The 15,271-nt window shown below is 40.7% G+C and overlaps 2 protein-coding genes across 3 annotated transcripts in view; one reads left to right on the top strand and one right to left on the bottom strand.

Annotated features, from left to right (window-relative positions):
- Positions 1–4,965, top strand: part of SGPL1 (sphingosine-1-phosphate lyase 1) — a 46,038-nt gene extending 41,073 nt beyond the window's left edge. Inside the window, exons 13-14 of the mRNA XM_075934965.1 lie at positions 1,497–1,617; positions 1,741–4,965. Of these exons, the coding sequence (XP_075791080.1) occupies positions 1,497–1,617; positions 1,741–1,881 (262 nt within the window). The 3' untranslated portion in view covers positions 1,882–4,965. The remainder of the gene's footprint in view (positions 1–1,496; positions 1,618–1,740) is intronic.
- PCBD1 (pterin-4 alpha-carbinolamine dehydratase 1) lies at positions 3,731–12,546 on the bottom strand. 2 transcript variants are annotated; one of them, XM_075934966.1, is made up of 4 exons: positions 12,408–12,546; positions 7,470–7,601; positions 6,924–7,004; positions 3,731–4,100 (listed from the first exon to the last, which is right to left on the bottom strand). In XM_075934966.1, exons 1-4 carry the CDS (start codon positions 12,408–12,410, stop codon positions 4,059–4,061), a joined length of 258 nt encoding a protein of 85 aa, XP_075791081.1. In that variant the 5' UTR covers positions 12,411–12,546; the 3' UTR covers positions 3,731–4,058. The 2 variants fall into 2 exon arrangements, with proteins under 2 accessions (XP_075791081.1, XP_006111945.1); XM_006111883.4 differs by lacking the exon at positions 3,731–4,100 and adding an exon at positions 5,976–6,687.
- Between the last annotated feature and the right edge of the window lie 2,725 nt (positions 12,547–15,271).

The raw sequence follows: 15,271 nt of genomic DNA, 5'->3' as shown, positions 1-15,271 counted from the left end.
AAAGATTAGCGGGAACACTCGTCCTCCCAACATTCCTATGCAGGAAATAGGTAAGTAGCATCCTCGCTTTACAGATGGAGGGTTATATGACTCCCAAGGCTACTGTGTCAATAGCTGTCTGAATTAGAATTTCAGAGTTCCTGAAATCGGTCACTTGTATGTATGTCTATACCCGTGGACTGTCTCTCTCTAGATCTCTGATTTTCAGGAGATTGTAGTTGTCTGTGGTCCTTAGCCAAGCATCTCTGAAAACTGATTTCTAAAATGTGTTAAGAAAAAAACAGGCACAACCATGTCACCCACACAACACTGGGAGAGGGGGGAACATTGCAGTGCAAAACTAGAAGGTAATCTAAATTATGCTGGCATCCCAGAGTTTTCTTGGAAGCCCAGAAAGTTGCAAGCTTTGTAAATTTCTATAATACTCTCATTTAGTTTACTGTATTTGGCCTATTTGCATATCTCGACTTTAAAAAAAAAATTACTTTGTGTGGCCTGTTTACTCTTTCTTTATCAAGAATTGGTTATGCACGTCTGTTAACGACATGTATTTGGCCTTTGTCTTCACTGATCATCAAAGCATGGCAATTAAAATCCTAAGAAAGACAAGGCAGTTCATAGCTCGAACATGAGTTAGATAAAGGTAAACTTTAACTCTTTACTTCTGCCTGCTAATGTGTGAAAACCACAAACTTCTTTCTTTGCTAGTATTCTATCTCATGTTAGCTAATATGTTAGCTTAACACAAGGTTAGTGAAAATGCACACTAATTACAGAGCATTTGAGGGAGCTTGTTAGGAGTAGATCACATACAACAATCTGCTAGAACTAGGTATTTCCCAAAGGGTGGGGCATGTGAAGTGGCACCTGTGGGGGAGGTGAGGACGGAGCTCTCATATGTTCTTCAGAGTCTCATTTTGCAATTTTTAAAAGAATGTGCAGTGGTGGCAAAGAAAACCTTCAAAACGTGAGGGTAAAGTAAAGGGAGTTCATAGAGCTGCTTAAACAATAGCTTTAAGGTGGGAACTGCCCTAATTCGTTTCAAGAGATGCTAATTCAGAGGGGGGAGTATGTGTGTGCGTTGAGGGGGAGGATGTGAAAGAAAGGTGGGATGTCATGTATTAAGTTATGTGCGTCTTTAACATGTGGTGAAGCTGCAGAGGGAGTGTGACTGTCATTTCTGTGGCGGAAGAAAGTCCCGGCCTTCAAAAGTTTGGGAAACACTGCTGTGAATTTGTATTTTCCCTGGATTTATTGTATTTAAATGGGTGAGAGCAGTGCGTGAGATGCTTTCACTTTTTGAAAATCAACCTGATTATTCCTTAGAACGCCTGGTTGAATCCAACACATTCCTTAAGTTTTCAAAGGGGTCTCAACTCCTCAATCGGAAGAACGGTGTGACTTAAACCCTCATCCTTAGGTTTTCAGAGTAACAAATAGTTTTCTGCCCTTTCTATTGTGAAATAGCTTATCTTTCCTCTCACCTTTGCCTGCAGCATTCATCTCTGCATTACGCTGTTGCACACACAAGCTGGGATTGCAGAACAATTCTTGACGGATGTCCGAGACTGTGTCTCAGAGATCATGAAGGACCCTAAAGCCAAGACTACTGGCATGGTAAGGAGACCGTGGACAACAAGTGTGATTTAAATCTCTAAATTCACACATCCCTGTTGGGATGAAGTTCTCCTGTGTAATACGTTTTTCTTCTTCTTCTTCTTTTTTTTTTTTAAATCATAGGGTGCCATCTATGGAATGGCGCAATCCATCCCAGACAGGAACATGGTAGCAGAGATTTCTCATGCATATTTGGACTGCCTCTATTGCACAGACATCCCTTCTAGTGACAAACACATGAATGGTTCTCCTGGACACCCTTGAATGTAGTAACTGGTACTTAACCAGACAGCTCTGGGGGTGGTGTTCCTGGAGAGAAGAGATTACACTAAGCGACTGTCTTGATCCTGCAAATGCAGGTCTAGTGGCAGTTTTGTCTACAGAGCTTTCCTCCCCTCTCTTTCTTATCCCTCTACTTCCTGAAATCAACTTTTGAGTAATTTCCACTGTCTTTGCCATTCTCAATTGTTGGTTTCGTTTTAATTGTTCTATTTTATCACCTTAGCTGCTAAGACTAGTCCTAAAAGTCTTGGATGGAATGGCATTTTTCTGGCAATTGAGTGCCCGTTCCACAACCTCCTAACTCCTCAGGTATTTTGCCTCTGTTTATTCTGTACTATTTCTTTTTCTGGGAGAAAAGCTGTGGATCCTTTATTTAGTGAATGCTCCACTAGGATCTGGATTCTCTGTAGTTATCTGAAACAGAGGCACTGTAGCAGCCTCAGAATTTGGAGACAGAAGTGAACTGAACACAGTGTAGTATTTAGAGACTCCAACTGTACTGCTAACTACTCTAGGAAACTGCATTTAACAAGTTGTTTAATGGGATTATACAATGCTAACTCTGTACATGATTATCTTTCTTTTATTGATTTACCAGTCCAGTCTTTGAATTGTCTACATGTGGAGATCCAGTTAGGTACAGTTCTCAGTTTATAGTTAGCGATTTCTTTGGATGGAATTGTTAATGTAAGCAATTCTTCCTGGGCTTTGCAAAAATTGCAATATAAAAACAAAATGTGTTTTAAACCAAATTGTTAGAATAGGGGAAAAAGTCTGAAGGTACTCCTCAAGAACCTCTCTTATACAGTCTCATTGCTTTCCTGCCTCTTTTTCTAGAACTTTTACATTACCACCCATAATGCTATTGTATCTTGCACAACTCTGGAGGAGAGAGAACTGATTATTTCATTGTATGTAACTTGAAGATTTTGCACTATCCTAAAATGCTGCAGTGAAGTCAGTTGAGCCCTGCTCTGTGTAATGGCTGGGGATTTATGTGCAAACATATGGCACCAAAGTTAACTTTTTTTACACCATCTTTAGTATGAAGTGGTGACTTTTGTAAAAGAAAGAAATGGTTTCTATCTGCTCTTTGCACTGTCTCTTTTAAGGCACATTTTCAAAGGGCATTCACCATTGTGCCTTGACCCCGCTCCAGCTTTTCCTTAGACTTTAGGAAGTGTCTGATGGATCAGCTACTGACTGTGATGTTGCTATGGTCATTTCATTATGGTACTCTATTGAAAATAAGCACCGTGGCAAATTGGACTCAGGTACAGTACACTCCACCCTCAATGTAATAGTCCTATTGAGCCTAGTGTTTTCATTGTTTATAAAGGTGTTGATACAGTGCTGAGGGTGAGGTGGTATGATGGCATCTAATTAATATTAAAGGTAAGGTTCTATGGAGGAAGAAGAAAGGAAGGAGTCTCTTAAAAATGAGTTCCACCGTGCCTACTTTTTTGGCATAATTTTGTCTGTTATGCATTGAGTAGGCTTGTAAAATGGTTGCAGTCCCCTAAACAAACAAGAAAAGTTTTTTATGCTAATCAGTGCTGGGGTTACCCCTGCAGAGCTTTATAATTAGGGTGGAATGCATTTTCTACTACTCATTCTTTTGATCCGTTTCTGCATACTACTAGCTACTTCAAATGCAAATAGCTCTCACAAGAGTTGGTTGCACTATGCAGTGCTTTCTGGGGGTAGAGGTGCTGAAAATCTTAAAGGAGGCCCCCTCAACCTCAGTACTAGATTTGCTTGCATACAAAATGCTCCAGAGTGGCTCAACATGTCTGAAGTGCACACTTGTGTGGTAGCTGTGCAAATGAAAGTGACTTACTAGGCATTGCTAACACAAATTTAATGTTGGGTTCAAAGTCTGTGGGCAAGGATACCTTTTTTAATATACATCTACCATTCTGTACTCTGAATCTATTCAGATTACGCTACTTATAGATATCAGTAAGATATGGCAGGCATGTGCCTAGTCAGAATTCTTTTAGGCCCTCTTCTTGAAACATTTCATTCAAATTGCTGGATACTTCATTTTTATCTTGCTGACTTAGTCAATATGTATTGGACCTAATATGTCTATTAGCATCCTTCCATCTGAGGATCACTCCATTTCATAGTATATTGTGCTTTGGAAAGAGGGTCATCTAAGTAGCCAGCAGTTTTGATGTCTGACTTCCAACCCAGACCTAAAAAAACAGAAACATGGTTTTAAAAAAAATCCTTCCCAATTCTCCTCGTTCTCTTTCCCAGGAATTACATGGGACTAACAGATCAGTGTTGCAATTCACACTTTTTAAATGTATTTGAAGAGGTATTTCTTTCTCTCTCTCTCTCTCTCTCTCTCTCTCTACTCCATTCTGTGTTTCACATACTGTTAATGACTGTGACTCTTTTTGATTGTTTTATGTACATTTGATCAATATTGTAAATGTAGTCTGTTCTGGATACTGTATTTTACTAATAGGCAGTCTTTATTTGCCTTTGTCATTTAATATAGAATCTGTATCTGATTCATCATGCATACTGTTTTTAGAAAAATGGGGGACTTAATACATTATGTACTGGGTTTTAAAATCTTCTGAGTTGGTTATAATCTGAAACTTGATGGTACTTTTTAGGGACAAGGAGGTTCCCAAAATATCAAATTCTACCTTTCTGTAAGAGTTTTTCAAACCAAGTTTTAAACATGGGCATTCTTTCAGTGTAGAGAGGAATTAATGTACATATGAAGTGCTCACAAGGAAAGTAGCTGCTCGCAGATGTTAGTCTTCCATTTGATAAATAAAGGTCACTCTCCTGTGTACAGTGAGAGGGTGCAGTGGATACTGAGCCATTGAATCCATCTGTGCTTTGATGCTTTCAAAAAGATTAAAATGCATATAATGAGACTATTGCACACATTAAAAATATACCCATTGCTTTTAAGGGGCTTGAAGGGCAGGATTTGCTCTGGTGGTGATATTCTGTAACATTCATTCTAGCTTATTACTGTTTAAAAATGCTGTAGTGGAGGGCTCATTTTGTATTAAAGTGGTTCACTTAATTATCCAAGCCCACTGTGTTTGTGTTTTATTTAAGAAAGGTTTTCTGAACTACTAGCCTGCATCCTTGATGATCCAGCTCTGCTTTTGTAAGGAATGGTATCTTTTCAGTGTTGATGCACAAGTCAGGAGTAGTGATCTAGACTATATATTAGTGTGGTTTCCTGTTAATTAATGTGAATTACAGCTTTTCATCTGCTTTTCTTTCTGCTGCCCAGATTAGGGCACCAACTGACTCTTTTTTTTTTTTTTTTTTTTTTTAAATGTGGTATTAAGGGGAGATTGTAATAAGGAGCTGTTGAATTCTGAGGTTAGACAAATATTCAGCGGCTGAATCTGGAGCCAGTTCCGACTTACATACAGATTCAACTTAAGAACAAACCTACAGTCCCTATCTTGTACGTAACCCGGGGACTGCCTGTACAAACTAAAATTTCATACAGTGATTTGTTTATATCCATATACTCTATATTGAAATGTATTTATTCCAATTTATGTATTTTATAATTGTATGGTACAAATGAGAAAGTAAGCACTTTTTCAATAATAGTGTGCTGTGACACTTCTGTATTTCTATGTCTGATTTAGTGAGCAAGTAGTTTTTAAGTGAGGTGAAACTTGGGGGTCCAGTAGCCCAGAAAAATTGAGATCCACTGGCCTGCCACACCTCCAGTATAATCTTGAATACTGACTCTTCAATCCCTCTTACCCAAGGACACCTTTCCCTGTTAAGAATTATTTGGTGTTTTTTACTACTGGTTTTATCAGCTCCATTTCGCTGGAGATATCCTCCTTCTAGACCTTGTTATTTCTTGGTTTGTTTGTTTTTGTAGTGCCATTCCACCTTGAGGTACTAATGTGTAAAAGCATATGCAGTTTCTCCAGAAGGTATTTATGCAATGACATGGAGATTTGTGGAGTAGATAGGGGAATGGGAAGAGAAAATAAATTGAAAAAACTACGCAAAGTCATTCATAGTTCAATCAAAACTACACAATGAATGATCCCTTCAAATTGACAACTTGTATATTATGAGAACTTTATTGTAAACATTAGATATTTTCAGCAGACTTTCTTGGCTCCCATCTCTGTATTATGGCCAGTTACAACACAGGTAACCCCACAAACCTGATATAATACTATTTGAACAAAGCTTACAAATGTAACCAAACTGCACATCACAGATACTGGTCTGCTAACAGAAGAGACCAGGCAACATAAGCTTTGCCATGGACAAAACAGCATAATTGTAAAGTTGGAAGCAAGTAAAAATAAACTCCAACTGCATGCACAGACAGTTAAGCAATACTGTTCTCTTCTGCTAAATGCCATATATGCCAAAAGTGCTAGAGGTCAAGTAATTTTACACGGTGGTCACTGTACCAAAAGTGGAAGCAAACCATTTAAAAGAGGCAGCTTTCCTCCTGGTGACTGGTAAGTAGAAAGTATATTTACGCTAACATAGCTCATTCCCGTGGAAACTTTGAGCTGTGGTGGAAGTAGAGCTGGGCATAGTATCATCTTCTGCTGGATCAGTAACTGCTTTGGAACTAGCAAATGTGTTAAGTTTTAAGAATGAAAGAGGAGATGGTAGCTGTTCAGTCAATTCAGGCTTATGTACTTCCAGCCTTGTTCAAGCCAGAGAAGCTGCAACTTGCTCTATGAAACTGGCCAAATTGATATCCCGCTCAGATAAGCCAGCACACTCATGTGTGCTCAGGATAATGTGAACCTAAGAAAATAAAAAAAAACAACCTGCAGTTGGTGGAAGGAACAGCCATATTCTAAGCTTCTCCCAACATTATAAATGGTTGTCTATCTGAAGTAGTGAAAGTATTTCCATTACTTTTTCCTCAATAATACCCATAAAAACTCTAATAGGTAGGACAGCAGAAACAAGACTTCATGTTGTTAAACCTGAAGTACCATCTATGTTATGAGATCTAATTGCTTGCTTCCATCCTTTACCTTGCTGTAAACGTTGAACCATTCGGGGTGGTGGTCCAGTTTTTCTGCCTGCAAAGCTACTCTGGTCATGAACCCAAATGCCTTTCCAGGATGAAAAAAATACAAGTTAGCTGTGAGTTAGCTAGTGGTGGCTCATAATTTCATCAAGAATGTGTCAACCATAAATAATTAACTTCCTTTCCTTTTTGGGAATCCAGGCAAACACAAAACTTGCCTATGCTTAGGATTTCCACAATTGACCACCTGTTTGTGTGGAAATTTCTGCAAAAACCAATCATTGCCTGGTTGATCAGTTGAATGCTTCAATAATCGATGCTATAGCTCAATCAGAAGAAGCTTATGAATGGGGTGCAGGAATTACTGGGGGAGATTCTATGGCCTGTTATGCAAGCATTCAGAGCAGAGGAGAAGGATCCCTCCCAGTCTAAACCATCTATGAATAGAGGGAAACAATTTAAATAAAATAAACACAAACTTCCTTGTTGGGATGCCTGAACTGAAATGCAGACCACTTGCAGTATGGGATGAAAGAGTCCATGTCTGTACCCGATTGAAGTCCTTGAAATGGAATTCTTTGAAGATGGCATCTCTCCCTTCCACCTCATTCCACCCTACCGCTTTCAGGTTTGGCAACAGCTGCTCCCTCTCCTCAGTGCTTAGCTGGTGGGCTTTTCCTGCCTAGGAGAGGAAAAAGGAGAAGACTAGACCAAGACGACCAAGGCTGTTGACATTTGCTTGAGCAGAGGTAACTCCCCTCTGTCCTCCTTAATCGTTGGGTAGTTACACTAGTATTTATTTTGTGAATCATCTGTACAAAGAAATAGAATGATGGTTTTCTCTGGCTCCAATAGTTTGAGGGGATGCAGAGCCCCAAAGGCACTGAGCAGCTACTGTTTCTCTAGTGTGGGTTTCTGTTTTTGTGTGCTCCATAAGTATGAAAACTACTTGTATGCCCACTTTTAAGCTCGCTGGGCTATAATTATGCAAGAAAAACTTAAACAACAAATAGTCTTTAAGGTGCTATTAGACTAACAAAACATGTAGATGGTGGTATGAGCTTTCATGGATAAAACCCACTTCTTCAGATAACCAGAGTATAATACGTCCAGATTCAAGAATAAATAAGGGAAGAAGGCAGGGGGAGGAAAAAGGGGAGAAGACGAAAAAGGGAGACAGCGAGTAGATAGTTCAAATAGTTACAAGAGGCTGGAAGAACCCTTAGCACAGGGGTGTCCAAACTTTTTTCAAAGAGGGCCAGATTTGATGAAGTGAACATGCGTGAGGGCCGACCATTTTGCCTGACATTCTTTGAACCATTAAAATTAAACGCAAATTAACTATTTTATGCAAAGTTTATTGCAAACGGCATACTTTTCATTTCGTCACATGGATGACAAATCTAAACAGGTGTTAAATCACTCTGCCTTTCATATCTGAAGGCCAGATGAAAAAAAAACAAAACAGGAAGCTGAAATATATGTCAGGAACATTGTAAAGTACATTACATATTATTGGTAATAAAGGTTGTCTGTCAACTTTTAAGTTCAAAAAATATGAACAGGAACATAACACCAAGTATACATGTTGTGTCCAAATATATTTATAACTGATTTAGACCAACTGACATTAACTGAGATTTTACAATGTATTCATCTCAATACATATGGATTCGTTGGGGGCCATAAAAGATAGATATTGCCAAATTACCTGTGGGGCCGTATTAAACCGGAACACGGGCCGCAATTGGCCCGCGGGCCGGACTTTGGACATGCCTGCCTTAGCACCTCCATTGTTTGGTTCATTGGTTAAGTCATTAAAAGGTGGAAGATAGTGTGTGAGCCATCCTATATCCTGGTTCAGACCATTTGCATAAGAATTAAATTTATGAATGAAGTTAAGTTCCAATCGTTCTCTGTGTATGTGGCTTGTGGAATTGCTCTGAAACAAAACAGCAACTTGGAATCCATTAATAAGTGTCCAGGAAGATTAAAATGTTCTCCAACAGGTTTTTGTATGTTGTCTTTTCAGATATCTGATTTGTGTCCATTAATTCTTTCTCATAGAGATTGTCCAGTTTGGCCAATATACATTGCAGTGGGGCATTGCTGGCATTTGATGGTGTAGATTACATTTGTGGATGTGCAGTTAAATGAGCCTTTGATTTGGTGGCTGATGTCATTGGGTCTCGTGTTAAAATCGCTGGTATAGATGTGTGGGCAGAGTTGGCACCGGGGCTCATTGCAGGGGTGGATTCCTGGATGATTATGATGGAGGTGTGTTATGCATGTAGACAAAGGCACACTATGTTTTTCTGCTACATCAGGATTTCTCATAAATGTACCTAGTAATTCAGTAATGATGATATACAGGTAAGTGTGCCTATGCTGTCGCTAGTAACACCCAATGGGCTACAGAGAAACTGTACTGGAGAAAGTGTAAGATGAAACAATAGGTTAAATGTGACACTATTGAATTTATTTCAGAACTTCAGGTATATAATATGCGAGATTCATTAAAAGTGCATTTTGAGAAAAGATTCCTTGTGCCGGCCTGCCAGCAACCTAATTATAAGCACCATTCTCTGCCCAGCCTGCCACTTCCCTTGCAGAAGCATTACTTTTAATGGTATCCCTGTTTCTATTACTGACTTCAGTCCTGTCCCCCATCCAGCTGCTTTGTTGTGTGATCCGAGGCAGAGATTTTTTATTTATTGAAAATGCAGCGTAAACACTGCTCAGCACAGCAAAACCTCAGCCATTGCCCTTTGTGTGATCTCTAGATAAGCTTATTCTACGTATCTTAGCAACCAGAATAAAGTGGGGATGGAAGCTGACTTACCATAACGCCATCAGAACCAGACACTTTCTCCTGTGCTGCAGAGACACTAGCTAGAAGGGAATAGCTGTTACAAACATACAGCATATGGTATGTGTTGTGTGTGTGTGAGGCAGGGGCTGGGTGTGCAGGGGAGAATCACTTAACATTTCAGTGTTGAAATAACCTTTCTGGCTGCCTGGTAATCTAGAGGTTAGTGCTCCAGGCTCAATCTGCCTTGCAAGAGCAGAGGAAGAGAAGTCTGGCTGGAGTCTGGCTCTGCTATTTCTATTGCTTTGCTCTTTGTTTGCTATAAAATGGCCAGAAATGCCTGAACAGCTGCGAACTGGTTAATAGTCTAGCCACACTGTCACTGTGGAAGTGCGTCAGACTTCTGTGCAAGCATTACAGTGGGGAGGGACTGTGATGAAAGCAAGATAAGCTAGTGATGACTAAGCAGAGGACAGGTGTACTTTCCCCTTTAATAGGAGAACATAACAGCTATGGTCTCCTCACCTGTACTCCGCCCCTCCCCCCCCTGCAACTGTCTCTTACAAAACGGCAGCTGTTGTAACACACTGCATGGCTATAAAATACACTGTGGGTGTCTCTAGGATGACAGGTCCTCAGTGCTGCACATATGTTCAAGCTGACTGCTGAAATCAACAACGTTCCAACCGGATGGCTGATTTTCCCATGGTCTACTAGACCCGGTCTGCACTGGGGAAAAAATTGATACATGTGACTCAACTCCAACTATAAGAATTGTGTAGCTGGAGTCAGCATAACTTGAATTGAATTTCTGGGACAGCCCCACTGTGAGAGGTCAGGAGAAACTCTCCCATTGACTTCCCTTACTCCTTGTGACCCTGTGGAGTACTGGGGTCGACGGGGCTGCCCTCAGCATTCATTTTAGTGGGTCCTTAATAGACATGCTAAATCGAACCCTGGAAGATCAATCTCTGCATAAGTATAGACAAGGCATGCCAGCCTGACAGTTCTTTGTATGGTATTCCCTCCATCTTCCACCTGTGACCTTGGGCCCAGCTGCTTCTGCACTAAGCTTTACTTGCCTATTGAATTGAGGGTATGATGATGCTATGAGATTTTCTAAATCCTAACTTTGCAGTTGGGCTACTGCAAACACAAATATATGTTTGAGTTGCTCAAAGTCAGGATGAGGTGCCATGGCACGGTTGAGTAAAGGGGCAAAATGGTAAAGCCAGACTCTCTCATCAAGGCTAGAACATGCTATAAGAAGGTAGAGGCTTTTGTAGGCCCTAGTCATCTTTAGCTTCTCAAGCCTCTGGCTCTCTCTTCTCCTGACAGGTGAGCAAACTTGCCCTCCTCCCAATTACCAAAGCTGCCTGAGTTCTCTAAACCCAAATGCTTCTATGCAAGCTCCTCTGCTCTCTTCACAGTATTAGAAGTGTCCTAGTTTTTCTGTCCTGAATTCTGGCCACAGTGGACTGCTGCTTCGTCACAATTGCCAGCTAATGCCTTCCACATGCTCTTGTTTGTTAAAACATGTTTCCCATTACAGCAAATTTAATAAATCTTAAAATGTTTTGCTGGAGTTCCCAGCAGCCATATTGTTTGTTCCTGTCTGAAACGCAGCAGATTTGCACACAATATATTTAGCCTGGACACTCTAATTGACAATATTTTCCCCCATTTTTTCCTTCTCTTTCCCTCCCCATCCCCTCTCTTGCTCTGCTGTTTTTGTATCCTGGACCCCTTAACTCTGTTCATCTAAAGAAGAGGGTTGTGCCCACAAAAGCTCACAATACCATCTACCTTATTGTTAGTCTCTAAGATGCCACATAGTCTCTAAGATGCCATTCATTGTTTTTTTTAATTTTTTTCAGTTACAGACTAACCCAGTTACAGACTGAAACTATCAGTCTTTGTAACTTTAACCTTAACAAAAGTTCCAGTAATTTCCTTTTAGAGTTTGCTTGGTGATTATGAAGTGAGAAGCCAATATTACTGGCTAGAGGTAGATATACTGCAAGCAGGACTGCAAATGACCAAGCAGTGCATCTCAAACCTGACATACAGCATCTTCTGCTCTTATAGTGCTGGGCCCCCAACACATATCTGCCCATTCACCTTAGCTCTGATCAGCAATTTCTGTTGTTCTAACCCTAGGATCCCTTGAAGCTGTTAATAAGATACAAGTCCAACTTGTAGCATCCTTGCTTTAGCTGTACCAGAGCTCTGGCCCTAAGCATCTGTGGAGGGGGGGAGGGGGGAAGCAAAGGTTTTCTATGCAAAAGTTAATGGAACCGTATATAAGAGAACCAAACAGTGTTGCAAATCTGTACCGATGTGATTCACAAGATAAAGTGATTGCAGTGGAAGTTGTATCTTTGGAGTGTTAGTGGGGACTAGTCATATTTGTAACTCCTTTTTGCAGAAAGGGAAAGCCTAACAAGCCCCCCTCCCACCAGTCCCTGAAAAGAGACTCCCACTGGTGAATACCCACTACGTACTGGAGTAGCTGCCTATAGGTTTGCCTGGGCTAGTCATTACTGAATAATAAAGCTTTGTTCTTTCTTTTCTCCCTACTCTTTTACAATAGAGCAGCTGGTTTAAACTTTCTGCCTTTCCAAATTAGCATAGCTGTCACTTACAAAGCAAAGGCTGGCTGTCGAAGCCATGACTTACCATGGTTGTTGATTGCCTGGGGACTCAGTGACTGGTATTCAGATGCAGCAAATGCATGTGTATGTGAAAGACTAGATGAGCAACAGGCAAAGGCACAGCTTGTGTCAGAGCGCTCCTTGCAGATAGTAAGGGAGGGAGGAGAGGAGGCGTGGCAAGTGTGTTTAATCCACCCACTACAAACAGCTGCATCTGCTGCCCAGGTCCTAATGATTTACCAATTGCAGAATCAAAGGGCAAAGCTTATCTGTTTCCTGTAGTGCTCTTTCATGTACATAGCAGGACTGGTTGGCTATCTTTTGAGACATACTAAAATTGCCCTGTGTGTTCATTTGTTTTATGTAGTGACACAAGCTGTGTGCATCCATCTTTCCTTTCTCAGATGGAGACCAACCATTTCTGCTATCACAGGTGCCTTGTTGAAACAAGAACAGGATAATGATTAAAACAAAAAGGTTTTCTGTACAGTTGATGGTGGAAATACATTTGATTACATAATCAGGTTGTTTGACTAATCCTGAGAGGTTGTGATAATCTTATTTACCCTTCACTCATTAGATTGCACAATACGGTTTCTGAAAAATAATGCAAATGAAAATTTTAGTGGGGACTATTCAGATTAGCATTTCGATGTTATCTACCCAAAGTCTTTAGATGCATGTAAATAAGTTAGGGGAAGAGATGCAGTGTCAATAACCCCTCTGTAAGTCATTCACTTCTATCACTAGAAGAGACTGAAATTACATGCACTCAAGTTCATCCAGCTCATGATCTCAACAGATCCTTCATGACAACATAAAATACTCTTGTTTCAGCAGATCCACCACACACAGGATTCTCAGTCTGTTCAATTGGAAAGTTATTCTGACTCTGTATTACTGAAATAATTGAGACTCTAGTGCAATACAAATAACACACCAAGACTTATTTTTATGATGTACAGCTCTGTGTGTACACGCTGTGCAGTTTCTTAAACAAAATGCTTGGACAACTTAAAGCTTCTCCCATAAACTGTAAACTTTGTGTGTGCACGTGCTGAAAAAAATAGAGCTAAATTAATCATTACTTTGCCACTACTGAAATTGTCATTTCTGATGTATAATGCTGCAAGTATTTGATGGAACAAAGTGGTGTTGTATGATGTAGGCAGAAAGTAAAGAATACAATATCCTGTTGAAATGGTAGATGGAATGTAGAAAAGCAGAATGGAATTGTTCACACTTAAATTTGCCCTTGGCTAAAATCTGGCTCTTGTGAAAAATGCAAAGGAATTTCTGACACAGACCAGTTGGGGCCTGTGTGGATGTGTCAGGGTTAGTGAGACTCAAGTCTGCCGACTGATTTTTTTTTTTTTTTTTTTTTAAGTCCAGAGCTGGAGCATCTGCATTCATTAATGACCAAAGGTTTACAGTTTTGCAGCTGGGTCTAGAAACTTGGGCTCCAGCATTCACACAGCAGTTCACAGCCAAATCAAACCACCATATCCCAGGCTTCCTAATGCTCTTCCCAACTGCAGACATAGGAGTCCTTGGCTTGTGGTGCAGACATCACTTCCCTCAGCTCCCATTGGCCAGGAACAGCAATCTGGCTAACGGGAACTGCAAGTGGCTGTACCTGCGGATCTGCATGTAAATAAAGCATCTGGCAGGCTGCCAGACAATAACCCTGAAGAACCATGTCTGGGCTGCTTATTCCCCACCCCAATCTGCCTGGAGGCTACATGCAAATATAATATAGACTGTCAAGGAACACACAGTTGTTCCCCCTCCCCTAGCACGTTTCTAGACTACATACTTCCTACAGCCTTCCTACAGCCAATAATTCTGGCCTACGTTTAATGTTCTTCTCTTCCAATCCCCACCATATCTCTACACAATTTATTGTTTAAAGGAGGCTCATTAATTTGTGACCTTGCCAATTTGTACTGCATGGTGCACTAAAAGAGAAGACCGTATAAAGTTCTTACTTTTTACACCCTGGTGCATCTTTTTAACATTGAACAAGTTTCTTGTTTAAAAAAGAAAATTTTGTTTCAGCGGTGTTTACATGTCTTGGCCTCCACTTTGAATTCCTGGAGGAGAGGGGGGGATGCTAAGATACTGGACAGCAAATTCATGCCGCTTTCTATGAGTTGTAATACAATTTGTAGTGGGCCATCCATTAGAAATCCTTCCTATATGAATAGCCAGTGTGGAACCAGAGACTTATAAAGAATAAGGTTCACTCTGCTTGTATCTCAGTGGTCAGAATAAAATGGAAGGGTGAAAGTCAGACAGCAGCTGCCCTTGAGTCAGTGAACTACTTTCTTTTCTTGGGAATCACTTGGCCAGCGTAGGAGGAGAAAGGCCACTGTCCCATGGGATTGAGAGAGAGTGCTGACGGACACTCAGAATCAGGCCTAGTGATCCTGGCCCTAGCCATGTCCATACTGCAAAATGATGAAATTTGGGTCTGAGATATGCAGGATTCAGCTTCAGCCTCCACCCTGCAGAGTCCTGCAGCACAGGCCCAGAAGGCTTGGTGGCCTAAGCCAGATGGTCTTGAGTCTAAGCCTGTGTTACACTGCTGTGTGGATGTGCCCTGTACCACATCTTGCCCAAATGACAGCACGTCTGCTACCAACAGCACTCTACAGATGGGAGATCTGGGAAATATACTTAATCAAATATACCACTTCCTGCTCTACTCTAGGCTTTCCTTGAGGGTTTCTTGGCCAGCACTGGATAGGGATGATCCTGCTTACCCTGTCGAAGCTATTAGGAAATAGGGAAACCTAATTCACATATATCACAGCTCGTTAAGGTGAACTTTTTGTCGGCTGAGCAGTTATTCCCAAGTAGAGCAATGTGAACACAGCAAGTCATTAT

The sequence above is a fragment of the Pelodiscus sinensis genome, chromosome 8, assembly GCF_049634645.1.
Source record: "Pelodiscus sinensis isolate JC-2024 chromosome 8, ASM4963464v1, whole genome shotgun sequence".
Classification (NCBI taxonomy): Eukaryota; Metazoa; Chordata; order Testudines; family Trionychidae; genus Pelodiscus; species Pelodiscus sinensis.
This window is presented reverse-complemented; position numbering and strand designations above follow the sequence as displayed.